Source organism: Hirundo rustica, chromosome W (genome assembly GCF_015227805.2).
Source record: "Hirundo rustica isolate bHirRus1 chromosome W, bHirRus1.pri.v3, whole genome shotgun sequence".
NCBI classification, from domain to species: domain Eukaryota; kingdom Metazoa; phylum Chordata; class Aves; order Passeriformes; family Hirundinidae; genus Hirundo; species Hirundo rustica.
In genome coordinates this window covers 59,930-87,689 of record NC_053487.1, presented here as the reverse complement: position 1 = coordinate 87,689, position 27,760 = coordinate 59,930, and the positions used below count along the sequence as shown (strand labels likewise).

At 41.2% G+C, this 27,760-nt stretch overlaps 1 protein-coding gene across 9 annotated transcripts in view; it reads right to left on the bottom strand.

The window, feature by feature from the left end:
• LOC120764904 (splicing regulatory glutamine/lysine-rich protein 1-like) overlaps positions 1-27,306 on the bottom strand; it is a 106,139-nt gene extending 78,833 nt beyond the window's left edge. For 5 of the 9 annotated variants that reach the window (XR_009208591.1, XR_009208592.1, XM_040089032.1 and 2 more), the window contains exons 1-2: positions 27,093-27,306; positions 10,382-10,515 (exon numbers count right to left, since the gene is read on the bottom strand). Coding sequence is in view for 4 of the 9 variants with exons in the window: in XM_040089032.1 (XP_039944966.1) it covers positions 10,382-10,515; positions 27,093-27,253 (295 nt within the window). In the remaining 5 variants the exon portion in view is untranslated. Of the gene's footprint in view, positions 1-1,518; positions 4,530-10,381; positions 10,516-26,375; positions 26,456-27,092 lie in introns of those variants that run through there. The other 4 variants (XM_058423910.1, XM_058423909.1, XM_058423912.1 and 1 more) reach the window with 4 other exon arrangements.
• Between the last annotated feature and the right edge of the window lie 454 nt (positions 27,307-27,760).

Here is a 27,760-nt window from a genome sequence, read left to right as displayed (position 1 = left end):
CCTTGGTCAATAATATACATAAGCATATGCCTAATTTAAGTATGCACTTACATACAGCCAATTCAATACACACTTAACCAGATACATGTAAGAGATACTTAAGACGTTTAGCCCTTTTAGATAGGAACTGAGTTATGTATATGTATATAACTAAACTGACAGGGAGTCAAGTTCAGAAATGTACTTAAAAACAATTCTAAACTTTAAGCATATTGGTCACCTTACTGAAATAACTGCAATTATTCATTATTCATTTGTTCAAACATTGCTTAAAGAATCAATTGAACAATTAAATAAACTATTATAGCTCAAAAAAAAAATTAATAACACACATATATAAAGTTAGCAGCATTATTTCCAGAATACTTTGGTCCCTCAACAAGATAATGTTTAATGTTAAATACAAAATCTAGTTGATCAGTTCCATGCCACAAAGATCTGTTCATTTATTTAATTCAAGAATGAAGAAAGGTCTATCTCTACAGACAGAACCCTGAAAATTTGCTTATATTTTCAAATACTGTCTTTTGAAAAGATAACCCTTTCTAGGTGTTAAGTTTTTAAGGTCAGGTTAAACTTTTAAACAATTCTGTAGAAAATAAACTGTTGAGGGTAAAAAAAAAAACCCAAACCAAAAGCCTGAAATAACTTGCAAATTTACTTCCCTGTTCTTTAGACAGTTTTGAAAAACAAATAAATATGTAAGGCCAAATAACTTCAGAAGTTACAGCCTCCGTTAATTTATTTTAAAAAGGAATACAAGCCCACAAAAATACAACAAAATATGTCAGTAATGACATAACAAATTAGGATACTTTAGTTTAAGAATAACTGTTTTGGTTTTTAAACTCATGGTATTTAAAAGCTGAATGGAAATGAGGCAAATATATTTATTTTCTAATAAGGGAAACAACAAAATAAATATGCCACATCTATACCACATCCTTAGAAATATTTATTTGAATGCATGAGTGTTTAGTAAATTAGATTATATGATCATTGATTAATTTATTTATTCTTCACTTTGCAAAGGAATCTGGAAGCAAATGTAGATTAGCTCTGCTTTAACTAGAGATACCTTATGCTTCTTCAGAAATGTACAGTTTTCCTAAGTGCTTAAGAGCCCTAGTCGCTTAAGAGCCCTAGTCAACCTAGTCTGTACCAAAATCCATTTTGTTAAATGCTGAACAGAAATATCTGTGTTAAGCGGGTACTAATCACAGTATTTTTATCACCATCCATGTGCTCAGAAATTAATTTCTTACTCTTTATACTGAAACTACATGGTTAATCCTCCCATCACCCCAAAACATCTTCAAAAATAACTAAGTACATTTCTTTTTAAAATACTTTCTTTTTACATTTACTTGAAAGAATTTTAAAGGAATTATTTTTCTACTATTTTAAATCAATGGAAAATGCACACTTACAAATAAAATAATTTCTGTGTGATTCAATTCATGATTCTTATTGGATTTAGCAGCAGAGATTAAAGAGATTACAACTACTTGTAATTACCTCAACTGGCACAGCTAAATCCAACAGAGATCACGAAGCTCTTCCCAGCTACAGTTCTCAGCTTGGTGCATTATGAGAGTCAAGCCAATTGGTTCCAATGCAGCTGGCTGGGAAGAGTAATGCTTGAGGACTAGACACATCCCCTGGTCCAGCACTTCTGTTTTAGGGCTTCTGTTTCACAAGAATAAACATCATTTAGGGATGAGAACTTTCTCAATCACTCCAGCATGAACTGCCAGGGCTTCTGAGATTGTGAGATGATACTTTTTTAAAAACTCTTCTTGAAATAATGACCACTGGAGCATGTAAAAGTGCAATACACACATACATACATACATACAAAACTTTTCAATCTTCCCATGAATAACAGTGTTGAAAGACAATGTGCCTCACAACACATTCCAATAAAAATCTCAGGCTGCATTTGTACTTATGAGTGGTAAACAGTTTTTTCTAAAAATTACAAAAACAAAAGGATGAAATGTAGAAATAGCTTCCTCCTGCTGCTGAGGACTCCAGGACGGTGTAGATGAATGTAGACGAGAGATCTCTGAAGTTAGGTTTTAGAAGATGAAGTTTATTGTAAGGGATGTGGGGGCCTTGCTCGGAGCTGCCAGGCTGCAGCTCGTGGCAAGGCCTAGGAAAGTGGGGGAAGGGAGAAGTAGGGAGAGGAAATTCCAAGAGAGGAAAGTCCTCAGGGAAGGGTGCAAGCAGAAAGAGAACAAAGAGCAAAGAGCAAAGAGACCGTCCAGCCCCCCGGGACCCCTTATCAGGGGTCTTCAAGGTGGGCTGGAACAAGCCTTGGGCCAATGGGGTTACAGATACCTGATACTTCAGGGGAGGGGTACAGGTGTGGGATGAACCATACATTGAGGGGTGAGACAGAACATTCCATTTGACCTCTGGGTCCGGCTGCAGGTAACTTTCAGATGGTCACATAACTGTTTTCCCAGAGATCCAGTATCTAATACATCTCAAACATCAAAACTTACTTTCAATTCTATCTCAGTTACAGGTTTCACATTCTCAGAATAGAGGCAATCATATTTATAGGGCTTTCTGGCTTCATCCTCCCCAACATCTCCCCCGTTCTTATTAACAACTAAAACACTAGACACTGTCTTACTCATTACTTTTTTCACACACTGAAGTATGCAGGGAACTGCTACTAAAACTACAACTACTACTATTAGAATGATCAAACCTATTTTACAAAGTTCCTTTAGCCAAGGTGCAAAGCTCAAACCATCAAACAAATTGTCTAACCAAGATGGGTCATCTATTGTAATTTGGCTAGCTAAATCTCTCAATTCTTGCAATTGTTTATGAATGGAAACAGAGTGATCGGATAAATTCATGCAGCAAAAACCTTCAAAATCTTTTGGAAAAGTTACTCTAACTAAACAGGTTTTTCAGGGCTTCTGTCGGAGAGACAGATGGTATCAGAGCCTACAGACTTGGCTAAAACAACTCAGACATTCATCTTTGGTTGACTTAGGTAAAGCTTCACTACAAAAACTAAAACAAAAGAACAAAAGTAACATGCAAATAATAAAACTTCAGTCTTTTCTTGGGCTGCTTTTGGCGGATCATCTTCTCCTGATGATTCTGCGCAGCTCAGGTCTGGGTGCTTGCTTCTTGGTTTGCAGAAGTACCGGCTGATGTGGGGGTCTCAGCGGGCTTAGATGTGTGGTACAGCTTCACGTTCTTCACTGGGACCCACTTGAGTCCTCCTTCTGTGGAGGCAAATGCAAACCTCTTCCCCCATGTTACAGGATTATATGGTCTTTCTAACTGTCTTGATTCTAAATTTTTAATTGAAACTGGGGGGTGTACTTTCAGTTTTACCTTTTTAGTGTTCAAGAAATGTCTGTAAATGTGAGGGTGAGGCTCTTTTGCAGAGCTGTTCAGAAAATTATAAACATACTGAGCTTTCTTCAATCTCTTTTGAGGTGTAGCTTGGGCTTTCCCCCTTTTCACTTGACTTAAAATGCGTTTTAGGGTTTGGCGTGTTCTTTCTAGGGTATTTTTCAGCAGTTCTTTATAATATGGAGAGTAGATGCCACTGTCCTTTATCACTTTTTGCAATTCTTTCATGTCCTGAGATGGGATAGGTGTCCCTGTTCTGGGACCTCCAGCTTGCTGGCTGAATATCACAGGCATGGCTAGAGGATTTAGATTTTCTTCTTTGCAAATTTCTCGTGTGACTTCATGCCAGTCTGTCAGTTGAAGGTCATCAGAACATTTCTGGGGACCTTCCAAAATCGGGATTGGTGTTAGTGGATCCTCAGATTTGAGAGGGCTAGCATCTGCAAGGGCAAAACAGTTCTCTGTCTGTCCTGTATTTGTTAAAGTGGCTGTCACATTCCATCCTCCCCCTTCTCGTTGCAAGGCTTGTGTGCCAAGCTGTGGTTTTGTCATGCTTGGGCACGATGCAGGAGGCACAGGCAGGAATGCAGAAGGCAGAGAGCTTGTCAGTGAAGGCATGTGAGAAGAACTTGAAGCCGCGGGAGGAGTCGTCAGGCATGAAGCTGTTACAGTAGCACGTAGGTCTGGCGGTGGAAGAGGCGCGGAAGGATACATATAAGTCGCTGTAGAATCGTGTTGCTGTTGTGCTGTGTGCAGGGTCGTGGACGGGGGAAGGGCTGCTGAAGGCTGTGGTTGTGCAGAAACTGCTGAAGTCTGTGGCGTCGGGGGCTGTGCAGCACGCGCGGCAGTGTGGACTATTTGCGATGGCACTGTAACAAGTTCCGGCTGAGCGTAGGTTTCTGCATGGCTGCGGGAGCTGGCAGGCTGTATTACAGGCGGTGATGCGGCTTGGCGGGTTGGCGCGTACTGCGCATGCGCGGGCTGCGCAGTCTCGGTGTAGGGGGACGTTATGGCGGCGGCTCGCATGGGGCGCGCGGGAGGTGGCGGGGGCGCGGGAGCCGCAGCAGCGGTAGTTTCAGGGGCCGCGGGAGGGAACGCGAAGGAGTCTGCGGGCACAGGACACGCAGGGGCTGCGGCAGGGGGCAGCGCAGCGAACCCGGTGGCGGCCGCGGCGTCTGGTGCAGCTGCTGCTCCGGCAGGGACGGGGGGGCGGGGTAGAACACACCGCGGGGCAGGGACTGGGCTCGCATGGCCATCCGCCGTCCGTGCCGCGGCACTCAGCCGCTGGTAACTCGCAGGCTGGGCCGGGGCTCGCCGCGGAGCGGGGACAGGGCATGCATAGTCAGCCGCCGTCTGTGCCGCGGGAGTGAGCTGCTCGTAGCTTGCGGGCAGGGCCAGGGCACGCCGCGGAGCCGGGACTGGAACGGGCTGTAGCATCCGCCGCGGCGTGGGGCTGGGGCAGTCTGCAGGCGCCCGAACACGCGGGGGAGTGACGGGCGCAAGGGGAACTGCAGGGATAGCCGGTACCGGCGCCGGCGGCACCGCGGGCGCCGGCACCGCTGCAGCCGGCACCACCGGGTCGTAGAAAGGCGGCGGCGGCGAGGCAGCGGCGGGCACAGGCGAGAGCGGCTGCGCCGCCAGCGCCGCGTCGGCCGCTGCGAGGGGACTCTGTGCTGCTTGCAAGACTGTGGCCGCTTGGTTGTGGAGGAGTCCGGCAACGGCGGCAACCACAGCCGCAAAAGCCATGGCAGGCGGAGCGGCGGGACTCGCGGCAGGGAGGGGGGGTAGAGCCGGGGCCGCGTGGTATGGAGGGGGCGGGGCTGCCGCCGTGCCGGCAGCGAGAAGCACCGCAGGGATGCTGTCAGTGGGCGGGCTCGAAGGGGCAGAGACGGGGACGGGGCCCGGCACAACGGAGCGGGGGGAGGGAGCCCCGGTAACAGGAATTCCAGCCGTGAACGGGACCGAGGGCGCGGTGGGAGGGGCCGCAGGGTCCGGTGGGGGCGTAGGGGCCGAGGGGACGGGTGCCGCAGCCACGAGGGTGGGGGATGGGTCTGCGGCGCTCGGCGGGGCCGCGGAAACCGAAACCACGTGGCGCGGCGAGGGGGGGGAAGGGGGCGGGCTCCGCTGCAGACCGGCGGCCACGCGGAGGGGATCTCCGGGAGCGGCGTGACTAGATGTCGTGGCTGCAGAGGCATTTTTTGTAGCAAAGATCTCAACTAGGGCCCTACAAGCTGGAACGAGCTCAGCAGCAGCAAAATTCTTCAGTGAAATATCATTAAAAAGTCTATTTCCAACTGAGTCCGAAAAGTCTCTGGTAAAGACGGCTGAACGGTCAGCATTGGGAAAGTTAACTAGAGTCCATTCTAAAAGGTCTTTCAGCTCTTGCTTATGTAAAGTACTGTGATTGCAGCGTAAAAGATACTTAAGTTTCTTATAGAGATCTCTATCAAGGGTAGAATGGCAGTGCCCCATTTTTACACCAGTGTAGCTCACCTCGATGTCGCAGAAGCAGGTCCTCACTCGAGATCCGACGTAGGGGTTGTCCAGACACTCCAGTCGGCTCTCAGGACACTGCGCGGGGTCCCCTTCAAAGTCACGGCTCCAGGCGCTGCTCCGGAACAGCTCTTCCGTGCTCGGGACCCCAACCTCCCCTCGGCGCTTCAGTGCGGGCAGTGCAAAGCAGTGCCCACACGCGCTCAACGCACGTGGCAACGTACCACGGCAAAACTCCCTCCGTGAGCCCCAGTGGCCGCCGCTCAGCAGCAGCCGTCTGTGCTCGAGGGACGCCAGACAAAACCTCCTCAGAGCTCCGAGTGTTCGCTACTTAGTAACGATCCTCGTGCTCAAGGTTTTGTCTTCGGCAACTTTAAAGAGCTCCAGCCTCACGCTGCCCTGCAGCGATATGCTGTGCTCACGACACCGATTAGCATACAACTGGTAATTTACCGTCCACGGTGAAGTCTCTCACAGCTTGAAAGGCTGGGTCCGGCGTTTTCCACGTTGTGCGCCAATTGTAGAAATAGCTTCCTCCTGCTGCTGAGGACTCCAGGACGGTGTAGATGAATGTAGACGAGAGATCTCTGAAGTTAGGTTTTAGAAGATGAAGTTTATTGTAAGGGATGTGGGGGCCTTGCTCGGAGCTGCCAGGCTGCAGCTCGTGGCAAGGCCTAGGAAAGTGGGGGAAGGGAGAAGTAGGGAGAGGAAATTCCAAGAGAGGAAAGTCCTCAGGGAAGGGTGCAAGCAGAAAGAGAACAAAGAGCAAAGAGCAAAGAGACCGTCCAGCCCCCCGGGACCCCTTATCAGGGGTCTTCAAGGTGGGCTGGAACAAGCCTTGGGCCAATGGGGTTACAGATACCTGATACTTCAGGGGAGGGGTACAGGTGTGGGATGAACCATACATTGAGGGGTGAGACAGAACATTCCATTTGACCTCTGGGTCCGGCTGCAGGTAACTTTCAGATGGTCACATAACTGTTTTCCCAGAGATCCAGTATCTAATACATCTCAAACATCAAAACTTACTTTCAATTCTATCTCAGTTACAGCTTTCACATTCTCAGAATAGAGGCAATCATATTTATAGGGCTTTCTGGCTTCATCCTCCCCAACAATGAAATCTTACTGCCACTGACCTCACTGGAGCAAGGTTTCATCAGAAGCAAACAAATATTTTATGACAGTCAATACTCATGAAAGTTCAATAACAGAAATAATTGTTTTAAACTCTTCATATTAGATATAAATAGAAAGCCTTCTTTTAAACAGATCATGCAACCTAAAAGTACTCTGCTGAGAAAAGGAAAAATAGCAGAGAAAAACCATAATTTTACTTTGTAAAGTTAATTTCTCCAGAAAGTTTTAACTTTCCTCTTTCAAGACAAGCTCACAAAGCATAACACATGAAAGAATGCATCTTAAAACTGATATAGTTTTCACTATTCCAGTCTGACACAATGTGCTCATCTGTTGAATTTAGATGCTTAAATGTATTCCAAACAAAACTTATCCATAATTCACAGCATAAAACTTAAACATATCCTAAATTCTCTGTATACCATCCACAAGTAGCTTCAGGTCAACTTCAAAATTAAACACTATGAACCCTTTACAAAACATATTTTTTTTCAGAGCTGAATTGCCAGTTCACAAGTACAAGGGTAAGGGATTTAACAGAACAAAACAAAAAGGGAAAAAAAAAAAAGAAAATAAAAGAAACAAAGGAAATGAAGCAAAATAAAAACAGAGACAAGGCGTCCATCTTCAGCAGGCCAGACTTCAATCTCATTTCCCCCATGAAGGTTTCACTTGGCGGCAGGTTTAGTGGCATGGCAAACATTGCCTAACTCAGGCAAGTGTAACAGGTCTGCCTTGGCCAGTCTAGTCATCTAATAATGCACAAATATCACACAGAGAAAACATACAAAACCAAATTAATAGTCAAAATCCATCTACTAGACGATGTGGACATAAAATTTAGAATGATTAGGGTGGTATCTTTGTTTATCTTTCAACTTTTGTGTTCTCAAACTATAATGTTTAAAGATAAACCTAATGATACACACAAAAGAAAGTTATATTTTGACAACTTGATAATGTTAATTAATTTACAATTATATTTTTGTTAAATTGTTTATTAAATGTCACAAAATGAACACTGTTTTCATTGTGTAGTGATTCCTTCCTCATACTCTTAATTTACCAGTTTAAATACACTATAAATTTCAGATTTTATTCTGTTTTTTAAAACCAAGTTTTCAGTTTCATTTTATCCCTCCTATATGTTTGATTCAGCACATGAAACATTTTATTGCTGGCACTGTTGGCCACCGATATAATTTCACCTTCCAGTAGACTATAGCTATTGTTATTTTTAAAGCCCATTATACACTCCACTGATTCCATTAACAATTATACATAGTGAATAAAAAATGTTGCACTATGGTCTCAAAAAGTTAAACCTGTATGAATTCACATCTTTGCAAATTAAAATTAGTGATTCTGTTACAAAGTTACATGGAAACTGCATTCTGACTTTAAAATAGAAATTGACCTCACAACCCAATCACTTGTTCACCTAATTATGTACAAATCTCTGCAGAGTTCAGAATGGTCTGGAACAGTGATGGTTTTTCTGTAATACATTTTCTGAGAAATGCCTAATAAGTCAGCTACAAACAGGGTTGGAACAAGATTTCTCAGAACTCTGATTTTATTATCCTTCCCCTCATTGTCTACCATCAAGAGACACAGGAAAACATAGCTCTACCTGCCTGTTGTCATATCACATTATGCAGTGATCTCTAGAAAAACACCAGAAAGTGTTGTTCATTCATTAAGTAACAATCTTTCCTCTCCGGCAGTACTGAACCAGTGTTAAGGTCTTTTCAATGAAACATAAAACTAAGATTCTGAAGAATTTGCAGTCAATTACTTAAGGGCAATTTTTCAATAAGGATGCTGTTTTGATACATTTTGCCAACCCAAAGCTTCCACAAAGCTTCAAGTGGATACAGCAATATCCTCTGTGGTTTAAGAACAAGTTTCAAAAATAAAACCCAAAAGCCCCCCAAACAAACCATAAAAGCAACTAAAAATCTAGGCTTCACAAAGACTTGTCAATATGCCCATGTTAACAAGGCTACAATAGACAGTATACTGTAAGTCATCTAAGAGTCTATGAAATTTTTAAGACTTGTCAGAGTTTGCTAGGAAAATCCTAGACCATCATTGCAGTAGCACTAATCTCATACTGTCTAGATCATGATGTGGCAAACATGCCAAAACATGACACTCTGGGACCACTGTTAACAAACTCCAAGAAGTCAACAGTATTTTTTGAACCAAATTCTGACTATTGCAGTTATAAAAGTCCTGTTAATAGCAGATATTTCTGGACTTGCTGCAACTGATGGATCAATCTTTCTAAATATTTTTGTTCATGGCAAAACAGCTACCATGTGAAGTTAGCTTCACTCCATCAGCTGGAATACTCTACTCCAAAGAGGCAATCCAGATCCAAATGGGCAAATGCTCAATTCACACAATGAAGTCAATGGGGATCTAACTCCAGTGATCTGCCTAAAGTAAGCAGAGCCATGCTTTATAGAACTGCATTTAAATCTGGGATAGTATACTAACAATAAGAACTACCTCGTATTCAACACATATGTAAAAGCAGGACCTCAAAGCTAGTTAAAGAAACACTTGCAAATTTAGCATTCACCAACCACTTTATTTTACTAAGAGTTATAAAAATATTTTAAACTAGAAGCATTCTGTACAGTTGATTGCATTTTTAAAGATATCTAAAATCAAAGAGTACCAGTATGCATAAGAAAGCCTTTTTATTGCACACAAAGTAATATTTTCCACAGGAACAAGAAAGAAAAATTGAAACATTATTTTATTAAATTAGAAGGTAAATATTTATATTCAAACAGCAATTATCATCACAAATGCAAAATACATAAGATTAATCTAAAATAGTCAAATGCATATATAACATCTACAAGACGAAATCTGAAAAATTCAAAAATTAATTACTATCTTAAAAAAAAAAAAAAAAAAAAAACCAAAACACCACACCAAGGGCAACACATTAAGATCCAACTGCAGTGTTATCACAGTGCCAGGAAACTGTTTTATCTTTGCAGTGTTCCATTGACTTCAGAGAGAACTTTGTGTGGGAATAAGCTTGCCAATACAAACCATAATGAAGAGTATTATTTTACCTTCTTTTCCCACAAAATATGTAATAACTGTGGAAAATTGAACTTTCCTAATTTAAATCAACTATTTTTTTTCCCTAATGCTGGATTTCAATTTAATCTAGATAATTTGGTTTCTTCATTCAATTTTCAATTTTGTTTCAAGGCTTTTTTTACAGAAATAAAATAAAATAAAATAACAGAGCACTGCCTCTAGATAGAAAGCTTAAAACAACTAGCAGACAAGACAAAGACCAACATTACAGAAGAATGTCTAAAATACCAACCTTCTGCACAGGGCACAACTATCAAAGCTCTGTCAATAAAAACCGTGTTAGTTAGATGCTGAGCCACACCAACACTTGATGCTTCACGAAACTTAATATAACATACTTTGGAGGAAAAAGTAAGAGGTGTGTTGCTGCAAGATAAAAGGAAAAAAACCCAACAGTTAGCCATATTAAACAAATGTATGCATATATATTCAACTATTATTTCTTAATTAAAAAAAAAAAAAAAAGTTTTAGATTTCCTGGAAGTTACCCAAAAGACAAGTAAAGAAATGTATTAAACTGCCTACTTAAAAATTTACTAATTTATAAACATTTACAAGTTTACTAATTTGCCTTGTCACTTAAAAACGTATAGTACAGCCCCTCCATCTTTTTAATGGAAACTTACAGAACCCAAAAGCCCAAATTAACAAGGCTGTTTTTCTTTACAAATCTCGCTAAACAAAATTACATTGCTATTGTAAATAGCATATTTACAGGACACATTTGTCAAGTAAATAATTTATAGTTTATCTGTTATCCTCCAAATAGACCTTGTTGAAAATCATCAGTGTCCAACAGAGGAGCAAGAGGATGGTGAAGGGCCTAGAGGGGAAGCCATATAAGAAGCAGCTGAAGTCACTTGGTGTGTTCAGCCTGAAGAAGACTGAGGGGAGATCTCATCACAGTCTACAACTTCCTAGTGAGGAGGGGCAGACACTGTTCTCTCCTCTGTGGTGACCAGTGACAGGACTGAATCATGATTTTAAAGAGTTAAGGTTTTAGCTAAGGGTTAGAAACAATTTATATTGATCAAGATGTAAGTTAGTTCAGTAAATAGTAGGTTAATGATTGTTAGATGCTTAAGCTAGACCTAACTGTTATATTATGCTTATAGAAGAAAGTGGAGTAAGCAAACCGTTATAAGAACAGATTGAAACCAGTAAGAACAATGGCCAGCACCTGGACATCATATCAATCAATCACGAAGCAGGGCACCTTGGATCGTACCAGAGGGTCACAGAGACCTGATGAAGACTCTCCTGACTTCATCCTTTGAGACCACTGACCCAATTCGAGACCACCAACCCAATTCAAGAGAAGAACTGCGCACGCGTGAAGGACTAATAGCCTCATTTTAATACAGAATGGGGATGGGAGGTGCTGGGGTTATGCATATGTATTGTATGTAAGATCTTGGAAATAAATAGAGGGCAAAGAACTTTGTTTGGGGCGGTCATGCCATCCACCAGTGAATAAACATACCACTTTCTAACTTTAATTAGTTAGAGGGTCTTTGTCCATGATTATATTTGGTTTTTAATGACTCAATTTGGCGAGCCAGGCAGGAGAAGGTTTTGCTCAGCTGTGAGACCAGCTCGGGTGGAGGACCCCCTTGGGGCGCCCCCAGGATATTCCTGGAAGAGTGGGCTCCACTGCCCGACCTGTTCATCCAGCAGCAGACAAGAACTCCTGACTACTAAAACTCTGGACAAAAGGGTATGTTTAGAAAAAAATTGAAACAGTTTAAACAGCGACCTGTAAGGCATACACGTGGTCAGGAAAGGCCGTTGGTAAGTCATGGGTGACGTCCCACGCACAACTTGTGCCTCTGTAGTGTGCTTGCAAGCTGGATTGGTATCTGGTTAGTTGTACTTGTTTGCCAGCAGAGAAAGCTGTTAAGCTGTTGTACCAGGCCGGGGAGGGCTTGGGCTGTGGTTGCTGGCAGAAGGGGATTTTGCCATTTGTTGTGCCATAGAGGGCTCAGCCGCTAGCAATCTGGGGCTAGCAACTGGTAGGGCAAATCCTGGTTCGTGGTTGTTACACTGTGTGAATGTGTCTTGACTGTGAGAACGATTGAGAGAGAGTTTATTGACGTTCTACTAGAACAAAGTGATTGAGGAGTTTGGACCCGCGGTTCCGTTTTCAGGAGACTGAAACGGCCAGGGAAAAACGAAGAGAGTGGGGTGTATGAAAACCCTTAATAAAAGCCCCCTCCCTGCTGTGACTGTGGTGTGTGTGTTTTGGTTACCGGGATGGTATTCACTGTAACTGTATTTTTGAGGCAACATCCATCTTGTGTCAAAAGTTCTAAGTGCAGCACATGCTGAGTGAAAGAGTTGATTAGCCTCTGAGAGCTGAGGCACGAATGTTTTTGAAGCAGATTGAGGACAGACAAAGGACAGGACCAGTTTGGCAAGAAGGAATAGAAGCCCTTGACAAGAGCTTAGTTGTGATTTTAGGTACGGAGACTGTGTTTGTAGATTGTTGGAATTAGAATAAGGGTAACTTTGGTCTGAGAACTTAATCTGGCCAGACGAATAAAAGGAATTCCTTTACCTCGGTGGTTTGGGCTTGACTCGTGAGAGGTTGTGAATTCAATAAACTGGTAGATAGACAGAGGAAATGAGAGAATATATTTAGAAGGCTTATATCAGATGTCTGCTGGGAGACTAGTGGCTCTGGATTGGGAGCAACAGGCTGTGGAGAATTTAGAAAGTCAAGAAGTGAATGGAATAGCTTGTATTTTTGGGAATTTTCCTGCAGCTTTTGGTGCACCTAGAGGTTGTCACTGCCTGGGTGCTACTGCAGTGTAAAATTTGTGCAGGACGTTACTATTGTTCTTCTGCTAACCAGTACAGAGAATGTGCCCAGTGTAAACAACAGCTCCTTGATCGAGCTGGTTTAGAGCCAAAAATTTTAAAGCTGGTATGTGGAAAGTCACATTTAGTACCTGAGCTGTGGGCTATGCGAGAAAAAGACTGGGAAAGGACTGTGAAGCTAGATTTGGGTGGAAGTGAGATAAGAGATTTCCATCCAAACTCCAGTTCATGTTCCATCTCCCACTCCAATTAAAGCAATTTCTATTTCATCTCCAGCTCCAGCTCTAAGCACAGCTGAATCAACTCTGATTTCTATTTCAAGTTCAGCTTCACATTCTATTTTATCCCCTACTCCGACTACTCCACTTACTCCTGAATCTCTCCCACTGCCCAGCAGTAGTAATGGGGAAGAGGAGCCCTCTCCAAAAGGTCCTACAGCATCCCAGACTCAGAAACAAACCAAAGAAGAGGAGATGGAAAAGGGGAGGCAGTGGTTGCTCATGTTAAGGAAGACTGAGGTGGACCAGAGGATCTTACCCCAGAAGACCCTCTGGTTATAATCAAACTAGGGAACAAAGAAAAAGAAATTAAGTTTTTGATAGACATAGGGGCAACATATTCGGTGTTAAATAAAGCTTTAATACCAATAACAGATGATTATGTTATGGTAAAAGGGGTAACTGGCCAATCTGAAAATAGTAGGCCAATGAAATATAAACTTGGGAAGCAATGGGGAATTCACAAGTTTTTATATATGCTCAATGCTCCATCAGCACTTTTGGGTAGGGATCTATTTGAACTATTAGAGGCAAAAAAAAAAAAAAAAAAAAAAAAATTTAAAAATGGAGAGATTACTTTGGAGGTTAAGGACCAACAATATGTGGAATTGTTAAGCTTGATGTCGATAACTAATGAGGCTAAAGTTGAAAGTGAAGATGAGATTTACAGGAAAATAATGGATCGGGTATTTTCTGGGGTTTGGGCTTCTAACATACCAGGGAGAGCAAAGAATGCACCCCCAGTGCAAGTTAAGCTTAAAGAAGGAAAACAGACAGTTAGAGTGAGGCAATATCCCTTAAAGAAGGAAGACAGAGAAGGGATTAGTCCAGTGATTGGGAATTTTTTGCAGATAGGGTTATTAAAAGAATGTCAGTCTGAGTTCAATATTCCTATTCTACCTGGTAAAAAGCCTAATGGATCATATTGAATAGTACAAGATTTAAGAGCTGTTAATAGGATAACTGAGGATTTATACCCAGTGGTTGCCAACCCCTACACTTTGTTAACTTGTTTAACAGCTGAACTAACATGGTTTATTGTTTTAGATTTAAAAGATGCTTTCTTTTGCCTTCCTCTCCATGAAGCCAGCCAGAAAATTTTTGCATTTGAATAAAAAACTCAGCTCACATGGACAGTGCTTCTCCAGGAGTTCAAAAATTTGCCCACCTCGTTTGGAGAACAACTTACAAGAGATCTGTAATCCTGGGAAGCTCCATCAGGAGAAGGACATCTGTTGCAGTATGTAAATGACCTCCTGATAGCTACCAAAACTCAAGAGGCATGTGTGGAGTGGACGGTAAACCTCCTAAACTTTTTGGGCCTACAGGGGTATTGAGTATCCCAGAAGAAAGCCCAGATGGTGAGGCAAACAGTTATTTATTTGGGCTACGACAGTGCTGGACAAAGAACCTTAGGACAGGATCGCAAGGAAGCAATATGCCAGACCCCAAAACCCCAGACAGTAAAAGAACTAAGAACCTTTTTAGGCATGACAGGGTGGTGTAGACTGTGGATTTACAATTATGGGCTGTTAGTTAAACCTCTGTATACCGTGATCACAGAAGGGAGCAGGGATCTCCAATGGATGAAAGAAGCAACATGAGCCTTCGACCAACTGAAGAAGGCCCTCATGTCAGCTCCAGACATGAGACTTCCAGACATGAGTAAACCATTCTTTTTGTTCCTGCATGAAAAGCAGGGGATTGCCTTGGGAATACTAGCACAAGACCTGGGCCCGTATTGCAGGGCAGTCGCCTACTTCTCTAAGCAGCTGGATGCAGCAGCCTAAGGGATGGCCAGAGTGTCTCAGAGCCATTGCAGCAGTGGCAGCAAACATCCAAGAAGCATGCAAGCTCACCCTAGGCCAGAAGATGACTGTGCTAGTGTCCCACACAATGTCTGCAGTCCTAGAAGCAAAAGGGGGACATTGGCTCTCCCCACAGAGATTCCTAAAGTACCAGGCCATACTGGTAGAACAAGATGATGTTGAAATTGTGGTAACTAACATTGTGAATCCAGCATCCTTCCTCAGTGGTAGTATGGGAGAACCGGTGATTCATGATTGCCTGGAGACCATCAAAGCCACCTACTCCAGTTGCCCAGATCTGAAAGATGCCTCTCTCGAGGACACTGAGACCTGTTTCACTGATGGAAGCAGCTGTGTCATCAGCAGAAGACGACATGCTGGATATGAGGTTACCACGAGCAGAGAGGTGATAGAGTCTGGACCATTGCCAACCAACACCTCGGCACAGAAGGCTGAAATAACTGCCTTAACTCGGGCTTTAGAGCTGGCAAAAGGAAAGAAAATTAATATCTACACAGACTTGAGGTATGCATTTGGGGTAGTTCATGCACTTGGAGCCATCTGGAAAGAAAGAGGACTGTTGAATTCACAAGGAAAATGTAGGCAGTCCAGCTACCTGAAACAGTAGCCATCATGCATATCAAGGCACACCAAAAAGTGAGCTCTGAATTGGAGGAAAGAAATGAGCTGGTGGACAGAAAGGCAAAAGAAGCAGCTAAAGGTGAGGTAATTGTTGAAACTGTTGAGGCAGCCTGTCCTGGTTTGGGACAAATTTGGGAGAAAACCCCTGTATAGGGGTTTATTCCAGATGGGCAAATTTCCATTGAAGGTAAGCCAAGGTACAGTAAAAAGGACAAGAGGCTTATTGAGAAAGAAAACAGAAGTTATAATCAAGAGGGGTGGGCTATTACAGATGAAGGGAAAGAAAGGCTTGTGATCCCCTCTTACATACTATGGTTATTAGTGAAAGAGGAACATGAGAAAACACATTGGGGAATAGATGGTCTATAAATTTGCAAAGTACAGTAATTCAGGTGACTTGCCAATGTAGCCTTTGCCTCCAAACTAATCCCAAAAATATTCCTAAACCAAAGCTTGGGCAAATTGGGAAAGGATATGGACCTGGGCAGCAATCGTAAATTGATTTTTCAGAACTACCCAGGAAAAAAGGGTACCGATATCTATTGGTGTTAACAGATACCTTTTCAGGGTGGCCAGAAGCTTTCCCTACCAGAACTGCCAAAATGCGCGAGAGGTAACCTAAGCATTGTTACAAGAAATAATGCTGTGCTTTCGAGTCCCAGCCACAATGTCTTCAGATAGGGGGCCACATTTTATTTCAAAAATTGTGCAGCAAATTAGCCGCCATTTAGGCATAGACTGGGAACTTCATACTCCATATCATTCTCAGTCAAGTGGCCAAGTAGAGAAAATTAATCATTTGTTTAAGCAGCAAATTATAAGACTGGGACAAGAAGCAAAGTTACCTTGGCCTCAGGCTCTTTCATTAGCATTATTATGAATTTGGACTAAGCCAAGAGTAAAAGAAAAACTAAGTCCCTTTGAAATACTGTATGGAAGGCCACATGGAATTCAAGAAGGGATAACACCCACTCAAGTAGGGGAAGAAATCCTACACTGATATACAATGGCCCTAAACAAACAACTTAGAGAAATAGAGAAACATGTGGCTGGGGCTCGAACCAGAGAATTAGATGGACCAGTACATGATGCACAGCCTAGGGATTATATATATGCTAAGTCTTTTGCAGAAAAAATTTTATAACCACAGTGGGAGGGACCATTCCAAGTGCTCCTCACCACCTTTACTGCAATCAAGATCAAGGAACAAAGCGCCGGGATCCATCACTCCCGAGTAAAGAAAGCGCCTGAGGGACTCCGGAAAGTTATGCCAGGTGATAACAAACTAAAATTAAAACTTTCTCGGGAAAATAAATAGGGTGTGAGTGAAATGATAAGTATAGTATAACAACTCTCTGAAAAACAGGAAGGCTTGTCATTGTAATGGATAATCAAGTAGGTATAGCCTGGAGAATCGTGGCATTTACGACCACTGCTATAGCCACAGCCAATGTAGTACCACTGCATTATAATGTGACTGGTATATATAAGCGCCAAGGGAAAGCTTATGATTTTGTCTCCCGTGAGTCTCTGATTCATATGTTAAAAGTTACAAATGCAACTGTGTAAGAAGGAAGAAATGTTTGGGGATGTGAATATGTGTTTGTCCAGGATGGATTCCATGAATCTTATCAAAAACCCATGAAACCTATTGGAGTTGGCCCTGAATGCTGTGACAAATGCTTAACTAACTGTTCTGAGTTTAGTCTCAAAATAGAAAGATACTTGTTTGGATACAGAGCAAAGCATTTGTCACTTTGAAATGCACCCCATTAATCAAACAACCCTGCTTGTATATAGAGGACAAGGTTGTGTCTGCCTTAGGACAAGTATGCCCCACTATAATGGTGGATGAGATTACTGTGAATGAAATTTAATTTAAATTGTGTATTTGTAACTTTGTTAAAATTAAAGGATGTGATTTTTCCTATCAGGCACCTGTTGTATCCCACCAACATGTAAAGGCAAACTTGACTACTGTTCAAGAAATATTGCCTGTGCCTACAGGGATGAATTTAACTTCAGTTGCACAATTATTGAAACACTATGAATTAAAAGAAATTCTTAAAGAAATTAAAAATGAAAGAAAGAGAACTTTAATTACAATACATCATGACACAGAGACTATACAGAGTATTTAAAAGGTTAGAAGAAGGCTCATCCCATCATTGGTGGGATGTGTTTTTTGGGTGGTCACCAATCACAACTGGTTTGCTCAATACCTGGGTTCATCCAATTATTGTTATGCTTATTTTAGTTGGTGTAAGTTTGATTGTGTTTGTTATAATACTTGTTTAGAATTGGAGAATGCTGAAGCGAGTAGCAGCTTTAACTTCAATATCAAGAGCATATGGTATGGTTTTAAATGACCCCTACTGCACAGCTTTGCTAGATTAAGAAGAATCTATATATTAGTAAAAGAATTTACTAACTTTGAAGAAGGAGTAGGAAAATTAATCATGATTTTAAAGAGTTAAGGTTTTAGCTAAGGGTTAGAAACAATTTATATTGATCAAGATGTAAGTTAGTTCAGTAAATAGTAGGTTAATGATTGTTAGATGCTTAAGCTAGACCTAACTGTTATATTATGTTTATAGAAGAAAGTGGAGTAAGCAAACCGTTATAAGAACAGATTGAAACCAGTAAGAACAATGGCCAGCACCTGGACATCATATCAATCAATCACGAAGCAGGGGACCTTGGATCGTGCCAGAGGGTCACAGAGACCTGATGAAGACTCTCCTGACTTCATCCTTTGAGACCACTGACCCAATTCAAGACCACCAACCCAATTCAAGAGAAGAACTGCGCACGCGTGAAGGACTAATAGCCTCATTTTAATACAGAATGGGGATGGGAGGTGCTGGGGTTATGCATATGTATTGTATGTAAGATCTTGGAAATAAATAGAGGGCAAAGAACTTTGTTTGGAGCGGTCACACCTTTCGGAGATGACTCCCATGCCATCCACCGGTGAATAAACATACCACTTTCTAACTTTAATTAGTTAGAGGGTCTTTGTCCATGATTATATTGGTTTTTAACGACTCAGGACCTGAGGGAATGGCTTGAAGTTGTGCCAGGGGAGGTTTAGGAAAAGGTTCTTCACCCAGAGGGTGGGTGGGCACTTGAACAGGCCCCCCAGGGAAGTGGTCACAGCCTCAAGCCTGACAGAGTTCAAGAAGCATTTGAACAATACTCTCAGGTACATGGTGTGATTCTTGGGATGGTGCTGTACAGGGCTGGGAGTTGGCCTATGATGAACCTTGTGGGTCCCTTCCAATTCAGATTATTCTATAATTCTATAATAATAAGCCCTGTCATTTTTAGTGTATTGTTTGGATATTAGCCCATATTAACTGATATTCTTTCTTAGGCCTTCACAAAAGAAATTTTGTTAAATCATATTAAGATAAAAACACATTCTTGAGAATTCTTACAATTGTTACGTCTTAGTTCACTAATGTAACAAAAATCCTTTTTATCATCTTCTCTTAGTTTGGTATTAGACTAGAATAAAGAAGGAAATGAAAAATACGTATGTTGGGTAACTTGTTTTTCCATTAGAAAGTACACCAACAAATAGATCAGAAAGCACAATATGCAAACTTCGTAATCTTGATCAAAAACAAAGTTTGCTTTACGAGATGTATTCCCTAGTCAAGATTTATACTCTTTACACAATTAATTTCTTCATATGAAGTACAGGTAAAACATTCAAAGACAGAATACTAAAGGATATTGCTGAAACATCAGCAAGTTCCATTTAAAATAAACATCTATCTTCTAGAAAAGTAGTAAATCATGGAAAATACACTACCTCAACTGTTTAATCATGACCCTCTCAACTATAACATTTGTCAACTTTCAGAAGTACCAGAAGGAGTTCAAGTTTAGTCCAATGCATCTTGCAGTCCCTCAAATTCCAAGCAGTACTCCCAAAATTGTTGTATGGAATTAATTAAGCTTTAGTATTTAAATAAAAACTCACAAGTTTTAGGTACATTATTTCATCATCTTAATTGCATAAATGAACCCAGAACTTAGTCTGAGGCAGGCAGATTGGTATGTTTCTGTTTACCAGAAAGGTAACATCTAGATAAAATATCTAGAGCTGGTCAGCTTCAGAATGGCAATCAGAAACATTTATGATGGAAAATTCTGTGAAAACAGAGACATTGAGGAAAAAAATAAACAGGGAGGGGAAGAAACATAAATATGAAAGTCAACCTTATGCAATTTATAAAAACACTGCAAGATTACTACATTTCTTCTGTCCATTAGTCTGTCTGTAGTGGACAATCTTTTCCCAGTTTCAAGCTTTCATATTCAAGAAGCAAATAAATGTATAAAAATGGCTTTTGATCCATCTGTAAGTTCTTGATTCAGGACACTTTTCATCAGAGCTGACAAAGAGCTATGACTATCTCAATACTCAGCAGAAATGTTTGCATGAAACTTCTAATATTACATATTCTGAAGACCCAGACTCTGCTCATTGCAAAGATTTTTTATTTAATGGTCACAGGTTTTTTTGTTTGTTTTGGGTTGGAGGGACAGAGGCCCGTGTGGGTAAGTTTGAGGGGGAGGGTATTTTGATTTTTTCTTGTTGTTTGGGGTTTGTTTGTTAGTAAATACGTATGCCAGTGTTACAACCCAAATGGTTGAAGCCTCCATTGAAGATTCTCTGGTTCAAACTTGTAACTTTTCTTGGCTTTTTTCTTTATTGTTTTCATTGGTAACTCAAAAACATAATTCTGTTCCAGGCCATTACAGGCTCCATAAATAGACCTTATAAATTCCAACAACTACAGAGCCAGTTATGACAAGTGTTGCTTCTATATTTCCCTCTCTGTATTTCCTGGATTTCAATCATAAAAGCTATCTGAGTAGGTTAAAAAATATTAACATAAGAATACTACTGCAACAAGGCTAAAAAAAGCCTTGAGACAAAGTGTTTTCTGAAAGTTAAGCTAATCATGAGATTCACTGGAAAAGTGATGAAAAGGAAAAATTCTCTAATAAGGAGACCACCTCTGCTGAAAACACATCTATACCGAGAGAGATGATTAAGATCCAAAAGTTCTAAAATTCTAAAAAGTTTCCCAGTGACTGAGTCCTCTTCTTTTACAAAGTGGACCTCCTAAACTTCCCCAGTAGGCTTTGTAAGAAGTCTTTCTTAAAGCAGAAAAGTCCTATACTGTTTTAATACCTTTTTAAATTTTTTTTTTGCCAATCCTTTTCAAGGCTGAATTGAGATAGTCATAGCCTTCTTCCTACGGTTACAAAACACCAATGCAAAAAAGCAAGTCTTACATCTCTGATTTAAGGTTACTATAATCCAGTCTCTTTAGAAATGCAAGAAAACTCCAAAAAGAAATAAAGATATGAATAGTATTCAGATGTTTCTACCGTTTTTCTTTTCCTTTGTAGGGAGACAGTAACATCCATCCACCAACAGAAGAAAAACCAACCAAAAACTTAAGAATGACCTATTCAGAAATCTACAGTGAAAAAGCAAACAAAAGGCTACAAAATATCCCTCTAAGGGTCCAAATTTTCTCAGCGTGGTGATGGTGGAGAAGACAACAGAAATGAATAACCTGTCAAAATAAGATGTTCTGGAATAATTGTGCAGATCACATTTAAATAAGGCTCTGTGTATTTTATCTCAAAGGCCTTATCTATACTGCAGCCACTGCAGGATACAACAATATCTAAGAAACACTTGTGTGTATTAGCTTCCAAGACAACTCCAGAACACCCAGAAGCAAACAGTATTATAGCAGGGCTTTCAACACCCGATGCAGGCATTTTGTGCCTCCCTGCTTTCAAACAATTAATTCTGGAAAAATTCAATTTCCATAAAGCTTTCCAATATTTAACTAATCAAAAATCCTCTTACAGCCACATTTGAAGGCTTATCACTACAAATGTAATTTTAAAGGCTTCTCTGAAACACAGATTTCAACTGGGTGACAAACCTAATGCAAAAGCATGGTTTTGCAAATGGCAAACTGAGGAGCACTTGTTAAACAATGACAGCAAATCTCCATTCTCAACATGAGAATTTAGATCTCTACCTAAATCAGGACCATACACAGATATTCCAAATGTCAGTTTTTCCTCAGACTTTGACAACAAAATATCACTGAAGATGACAGAAGTCCCACTAAAGCCACCCTCTTCTACACACAAGTGGCAAATTCACACCAAGGCCCTGATGTAGTAACAACTTGTAGGACATAAATTCTCTTACCGAGGCTGTGACTGTAATGTTATCTTCTGTTCTTGTTAACAGCTTCACCCTATCTAACAATAATTTTCCAAGTCATATTCATATACATCTTTAACTTTTCTTTATGATATTTAAGTCTTTACCTTCAGAAAAAAACACAGATCTCATTTGGTAAAATTAGAAACCTGCAATTCAGTCCTCCTAATTTCCTCAAGATGTAAGCAAAAGGGAAAAATATTATATGTACAAGTAAATTAAAAAAGCCAACATAGAAATCCTATTTTCTGAAAGGATTTTACAAGCATCCATTACTTTCATTTCTGAGCAGTTAGGAAAAGAAAAAAAACCCACAAATTCTCTGAACATACTTCTAGAGGCTGAAGCTCTGTTTATGAGACAGAGAAGAAGAGGTGACCAAAATGCTTGGCAACAGTAATGAAATGGAATAAAAGAGGTCTTTGAGTCCTGAAAACTACTTACAGCAGCCTATAAGAGACAGGTCTTACAGGGAAATGGTTAGAAATCTCATGAAGTTAAAGTTTCTTGGGCAAGTTTTTGACACCAATTTTAAAGTAATACAGCAGACAATTGCAACATGATAAAATATAAATTCAGTCTCTTTAAGATTTGATAATCAAATACAAATTACTTAAGAGTAAAAATAGTGGATTTAAAAAAAAAAACAACCCTCTTCCCACCTCCACATAACTTGTTTACTGATGTTATTCATCAAATAGGTCCTTTCAATTTTTAGATTATAATTTCAATGGAAAGCCTTCCAGAGAGCAGAACAGTATATAGTTGTACAGTCAAGTCAAATTTAATTTTTTTCTCGTAAGAAAACAGGTAAATATAAACAGCCACCAGTAACAAGCATTATGATCTACTGAAATATGACACACGTTCATAGCTTTTCAATAAAAAGAAATATTGTTTCCAGTGCCAATGAAGTCTCACTGATAAGTAGCTAAAATCAGTACGATGACCATATGGAAACTTCTTCAGTAGCAAGTTTCCTATGCCCTCAATACTGAATTGGAAAGCAGCTTATTCACAGTTCACACAGACCTCTTCAGAAAATAACAATAATAATAATATAGCATCTACTGGCAACTGCCTAAAGTGTGAAAACCTCTCATACATGAGAGAGACACTTTCTCACAGAGAACTAGGCTTTCAGGAAAATGAGATATGAAATCCATCCTTCTTAATGGGATGTCTGATTAGCAGTGACCAAAGAAACTGAAGGGCTTTGATGAATGAAGATAAAGCATGAAGTGACAAACTACCAAAGAGCATAGTGTGATTTAGCTCAACATTCATAAAAGTCATCCCAATCAATTCAGTATACAAAATAAAGGACCTTGTTAGAAACTGCTACTTTAAAACCCCAATCCTAAGATATTAATTGCTGGGAAAAGTCATTGGGTTCAGGAAACTCACTAGAAATACTGAAATCATCTTAAAGAAACTGCCTTTTATTTAATGCATTAAAAAACTGAGGTGGTTTCTCTCTCTTCTCCACATTGTGCATCCTTACAAGAACTTTAAGTGAAGTAATCTAACATGAATGTTTTCTATTTAAAGTGTAAGTAATTATATTCAAAATTTGAGACTTCCTGTTAGTTTTTAAAAGAAATTCTCTGTTGCACCCTATAAAACCAAGGGATATGTTAATGAAGTGATGTCTTTGATGGGTTGCTTGTCAATAGAATCGCCTTGTTGGGGTTTGGGGCTTGACATGGTTTGGGGGCCACAGACCTAGGGGGAGGTTACTGATAATGGACAAGAAGAATGCAGAATTTAGAGACCAAAAGGACATTTGCCCAAGGTAAGAAGAAACTAACAAAGCCAACTCATCAACTGTACTGAATGTGCAGTAGCTAATAATGAATTGCAAAATACCTTATGCAATCAGCCCTTTCATGAGTAACCAATAGTAGAGTAGTAAACATTGAATATGTAGTAGATAGGTGAATATACTAGATTAACATCATATAAGTAATGATCAAGTTCTCTGCTCTATGTGCTAGCTTTGTGGATTTATCACCCAGCATCCACCTTTGTGCAAATATGAAATAAACAAATACCTTGTCTCAGTGTGTGAGATTGTCTTATTGCACATTGGGTGATGAATACCACTTTTAGAGACAATAACAGGAGACTGGAAAAATGTAGAAAATTGCTGAAAAGTAATTTCTCTCTCATGATGCTAGTTCATAGCACAGCCTTATACTTTGTTCTACAATCATTGAAGAGCCTATAGGTACAAGATACACCATCCTCACTCCCCAGTAAGTCATAAATCTTCTCTTTTTGATTCAAGTCAGCAGTAGGGTGCTGCACAATTAACTATAGTGGCACAGTGTTGTTAAAGGAATTTCCTAAGAAATTGAAATGATCAAATTTACCACTTCTATAAATCTCTTGGATTGCTCTGACAGAGCAAAATATCAGAGAATTGGGAAGAAAAAGATAATCCAAAGCTAAACATGTAATACTGCATCTTCCAAGAATGGGAAAAAATATTTCAAAAATAAATTAAATTACCAAGATCAATACTTCAAAATGGTCCATTTCTTTGACCAAGTTAATTCACAAATACCAGAATGAGATCTATTTCCTTTCAAGCAAAAAAAAACCAAAAACAAAAACAAAAAACAAACAAACAAAAAAAAACACAAAACAAAACCAACAAAAAAAACCAACACTACTGAGTATTTAATATAAGATTTTATGCATTAGACTTCAGCAGATTAAGGAAAAAAGTAGAAAGCTGACAAACATGACTGATTTTGAAGACATAAAGGAAAATTTATACTTTTATTTGGAAGGTCATAATGCTGAATTAGAAAAAGGAGAGTTTATATGATTTATCAAGTGTATTTATCAAATACATAGACATACACATATAGATTCTGTTTAATGTTGAGCATCAACAAAACTACAAGTTCATATGTATTAGAAATAAACATGCTCAGCAAAAGCAATGGGATTACAAATATTACAGTAAATCTCTTAACTTGAATGCCCTTTTTCTAATAAATAAAATTATGCATACAGAAGAGAACACAACTTCATCATACTCTGCAAACTCATGCTTGACTAAGTAAAAATATTTTGTGTGTATGCTGAATATTTGCAATACAGAATAAGAGACAAAACAAGCTACAATTCTATGCAACGCAACATACAATTTTGTTTCATCACATTGCATTACCTGGTAATGTGTGCTTGCAGCCCAGAAAGCCAACTGTATCCTGGGCTGCATCAAAAGGAGCATGGCCAGCAGGTCGAGGGAGGTGATTCTCCCCCTCTACTCTGCTCTTGTGGGACCCCACCTGGAGCACTGCATCCAGCTCTGGGATCCCCAGCACAGACTGTTGGAGAGTCCAGAGGAGGACCATGAAGGTGATCAGAGGGCTGGAACACCTCTCCTATGAAGACAGGCTGAGAGAGTCTAGGCTGGGCTGTTCAGCCTGGAAAAGAGAAGTCTCCTGGGTGACCTTATAGCAGCCTTCTGGTACCCAAAGGGGGCCTACAAAAAAGCTGGGGAGGATTTTTTTACAAGGGCATGTGGAGATAGAACGAGGGGGAATGGCTTTAAAATGAAAGAAGGTAGGTTTGGATTAGATATTAGGAAGAAATTCTTTACTATGAGGGTGGTGAGGCACTGAAACAGGTTGCCCAGAGAAGCTGTGGATGCCCCATCCCTGGAAGTGTTCAAGGCCAGGTTAGATGGGGCTTTGAGGAACCTGATCTAATGGAAGGTGCCCCTGCCCATGGCAGGGGGATTGGAACTAGATGATCTTTAACGTCCCTTCCAACCCAAGCCATTCTATGATTCTATTTTCTGATAAATGTATAAGTGCATTGTGGAACAAATCCAAAATAAAAGCCTAGAAAACTGTGCAAAAACCACCATAAATCTATTAGTGTTTAAAACTAGGTAAAGCTGTTTTATCTTGACATGAATAGATGCCTACTATACATACTTTATATATGTTAAATCACATTTAATTTTTCTGAATGTTCCTCCTCCAAACCTAGCTAAGTATAATCTAGTAACACATTAAAATGGACAAATACCATCTTCTTTTGCTAGTTTATAATGAAATTTTATTCCTGTCTTCTTTGTATTAAAATTGAAGTCTGAATGTGAATGACTCCCCCTGCCCATTTCTGCTATTCTTATTTAATTTTCATTTAATTATATAGATAAAATTGTTTTGAAAGAGCCGGTCTGCCATTCACTTCCTAATACAACAGATGTGTTAAGAAAACATTTCTTTTCCTCTTCTGTTCCATCTGCTCGGAAGAAACATTGAGGTTTGCAAAATAATATCTCTCATTTGAACGGATCCCTTGCATGCAGTTGACATAATGAGGACAGCTACAATTTAGAGAAACGTGTAATGTCCGTTATTAACTTTCACTTACTGCAAACGTCCTATCGGAAACATTTCTAAGCACAGGCCAGGTACCGTTCCTCTGTTAACAGCTATGCTGACTTCTGTTCGAGTGGCCCTTTCTCGCGGGAGAAAACAGCTGTTCGAACAAAAAGAGCTGATCTCGCCGGCACGCATCGCCCGAGTGGTGCGGCTGGCCTGCCAGCTAGCCAGGCGGGGGTCAGGCCTGGGCGCTCCCGCCCGCTCCCGCCCGCTCCCGCCCCCTCCCCTTGGGATGAATCCGAGCGAAGAGAAAGGTGGAGCACAGAAAACAGGTTTTCAGGAAAACGGGGAAAACGAGACCTACACCTAGGAAGCACTTCGGGACAGCCTGCGAGCACGCGTCTTGTCAGGCTGTGACTCAGTGCCGAGAGCCGCCACCAGGTGACCGCGGCTCTGACCGCCACCACAAGAACACAATACTCGCCGTGTTTCTACAGGCCACTCCAGAGATACTGCGACTGCTCCCCTCCTCCGGACCGAGAGCGCCATCTTAGGTCCAGGCATAGCCCCTTTAACCTAACGTTCCTGCCCCATACAAAGGGGTGGGACCACGTGACACACACCAACGTGCGGGAGACTGATGCCCACTCAAGATGGCACATAGGACCTTCTGCCTCTTCCTTTCCCTCCATCCTCTAGACCCCTTTAAGCCTCTTCCTCATCCTAAATCTTTATTGCTCTGAGGGCCGACGCAGACCCTGCTTACTCCGGGGGATAGAGGCGCAGCTCCTCGATATCTCCCAGGAAGCTGAAGAGAGTCCGCATCTGCTCACTGGTCACAGCCGAGGAGAGGTTCGTGATCTGGATGACAGACGTGGGGCCCAAGGGGAAGCCTAGCGGCACTCCGATCCCTCCACTGCTCATCATGGCGGAGCCTGCACGACTGCTCCGCTTGCGACAGTGCCACACAGTCGGAGAGGCGGGCCCGACGACAGAGAGAAGCGCGTGGCGCCTGCCAGAGCGTCCTAGCATGCGGGCGCTCTAGCGGCGGACTCGACTGCTCCCTGGAGGTGTTTCTGGGTGGGCAGCCGTTCTTCCCGTGCTAGCTAGGGCTCACGGTGGAGCGGGCGCCCTCGCTCCGCGCCGACGGGACTCCGAGTTCCCCTGCAAGAAAGGAAGGGAAAAAACCTCTCTTCCCTCCGGTTTCCCAAGGAGCTACCCAGGCCACCACTACCAGGGCGGGACCACGTCCTCTCCCTCCTCCGGCCTCCCTTCACACGCGCTACCCAGGCTGCCAGGGAACTGAATCATAGATCCTGCGAGGAGGAGGTCGTATAGCGGAGGAAGTAAGCACGACGGCCCGGACGCCGCACGCAGAATGGTTAGATAGTTCCATCATACGTGGGGAAGGCGCAGCTGCGAGCGACTGATTAA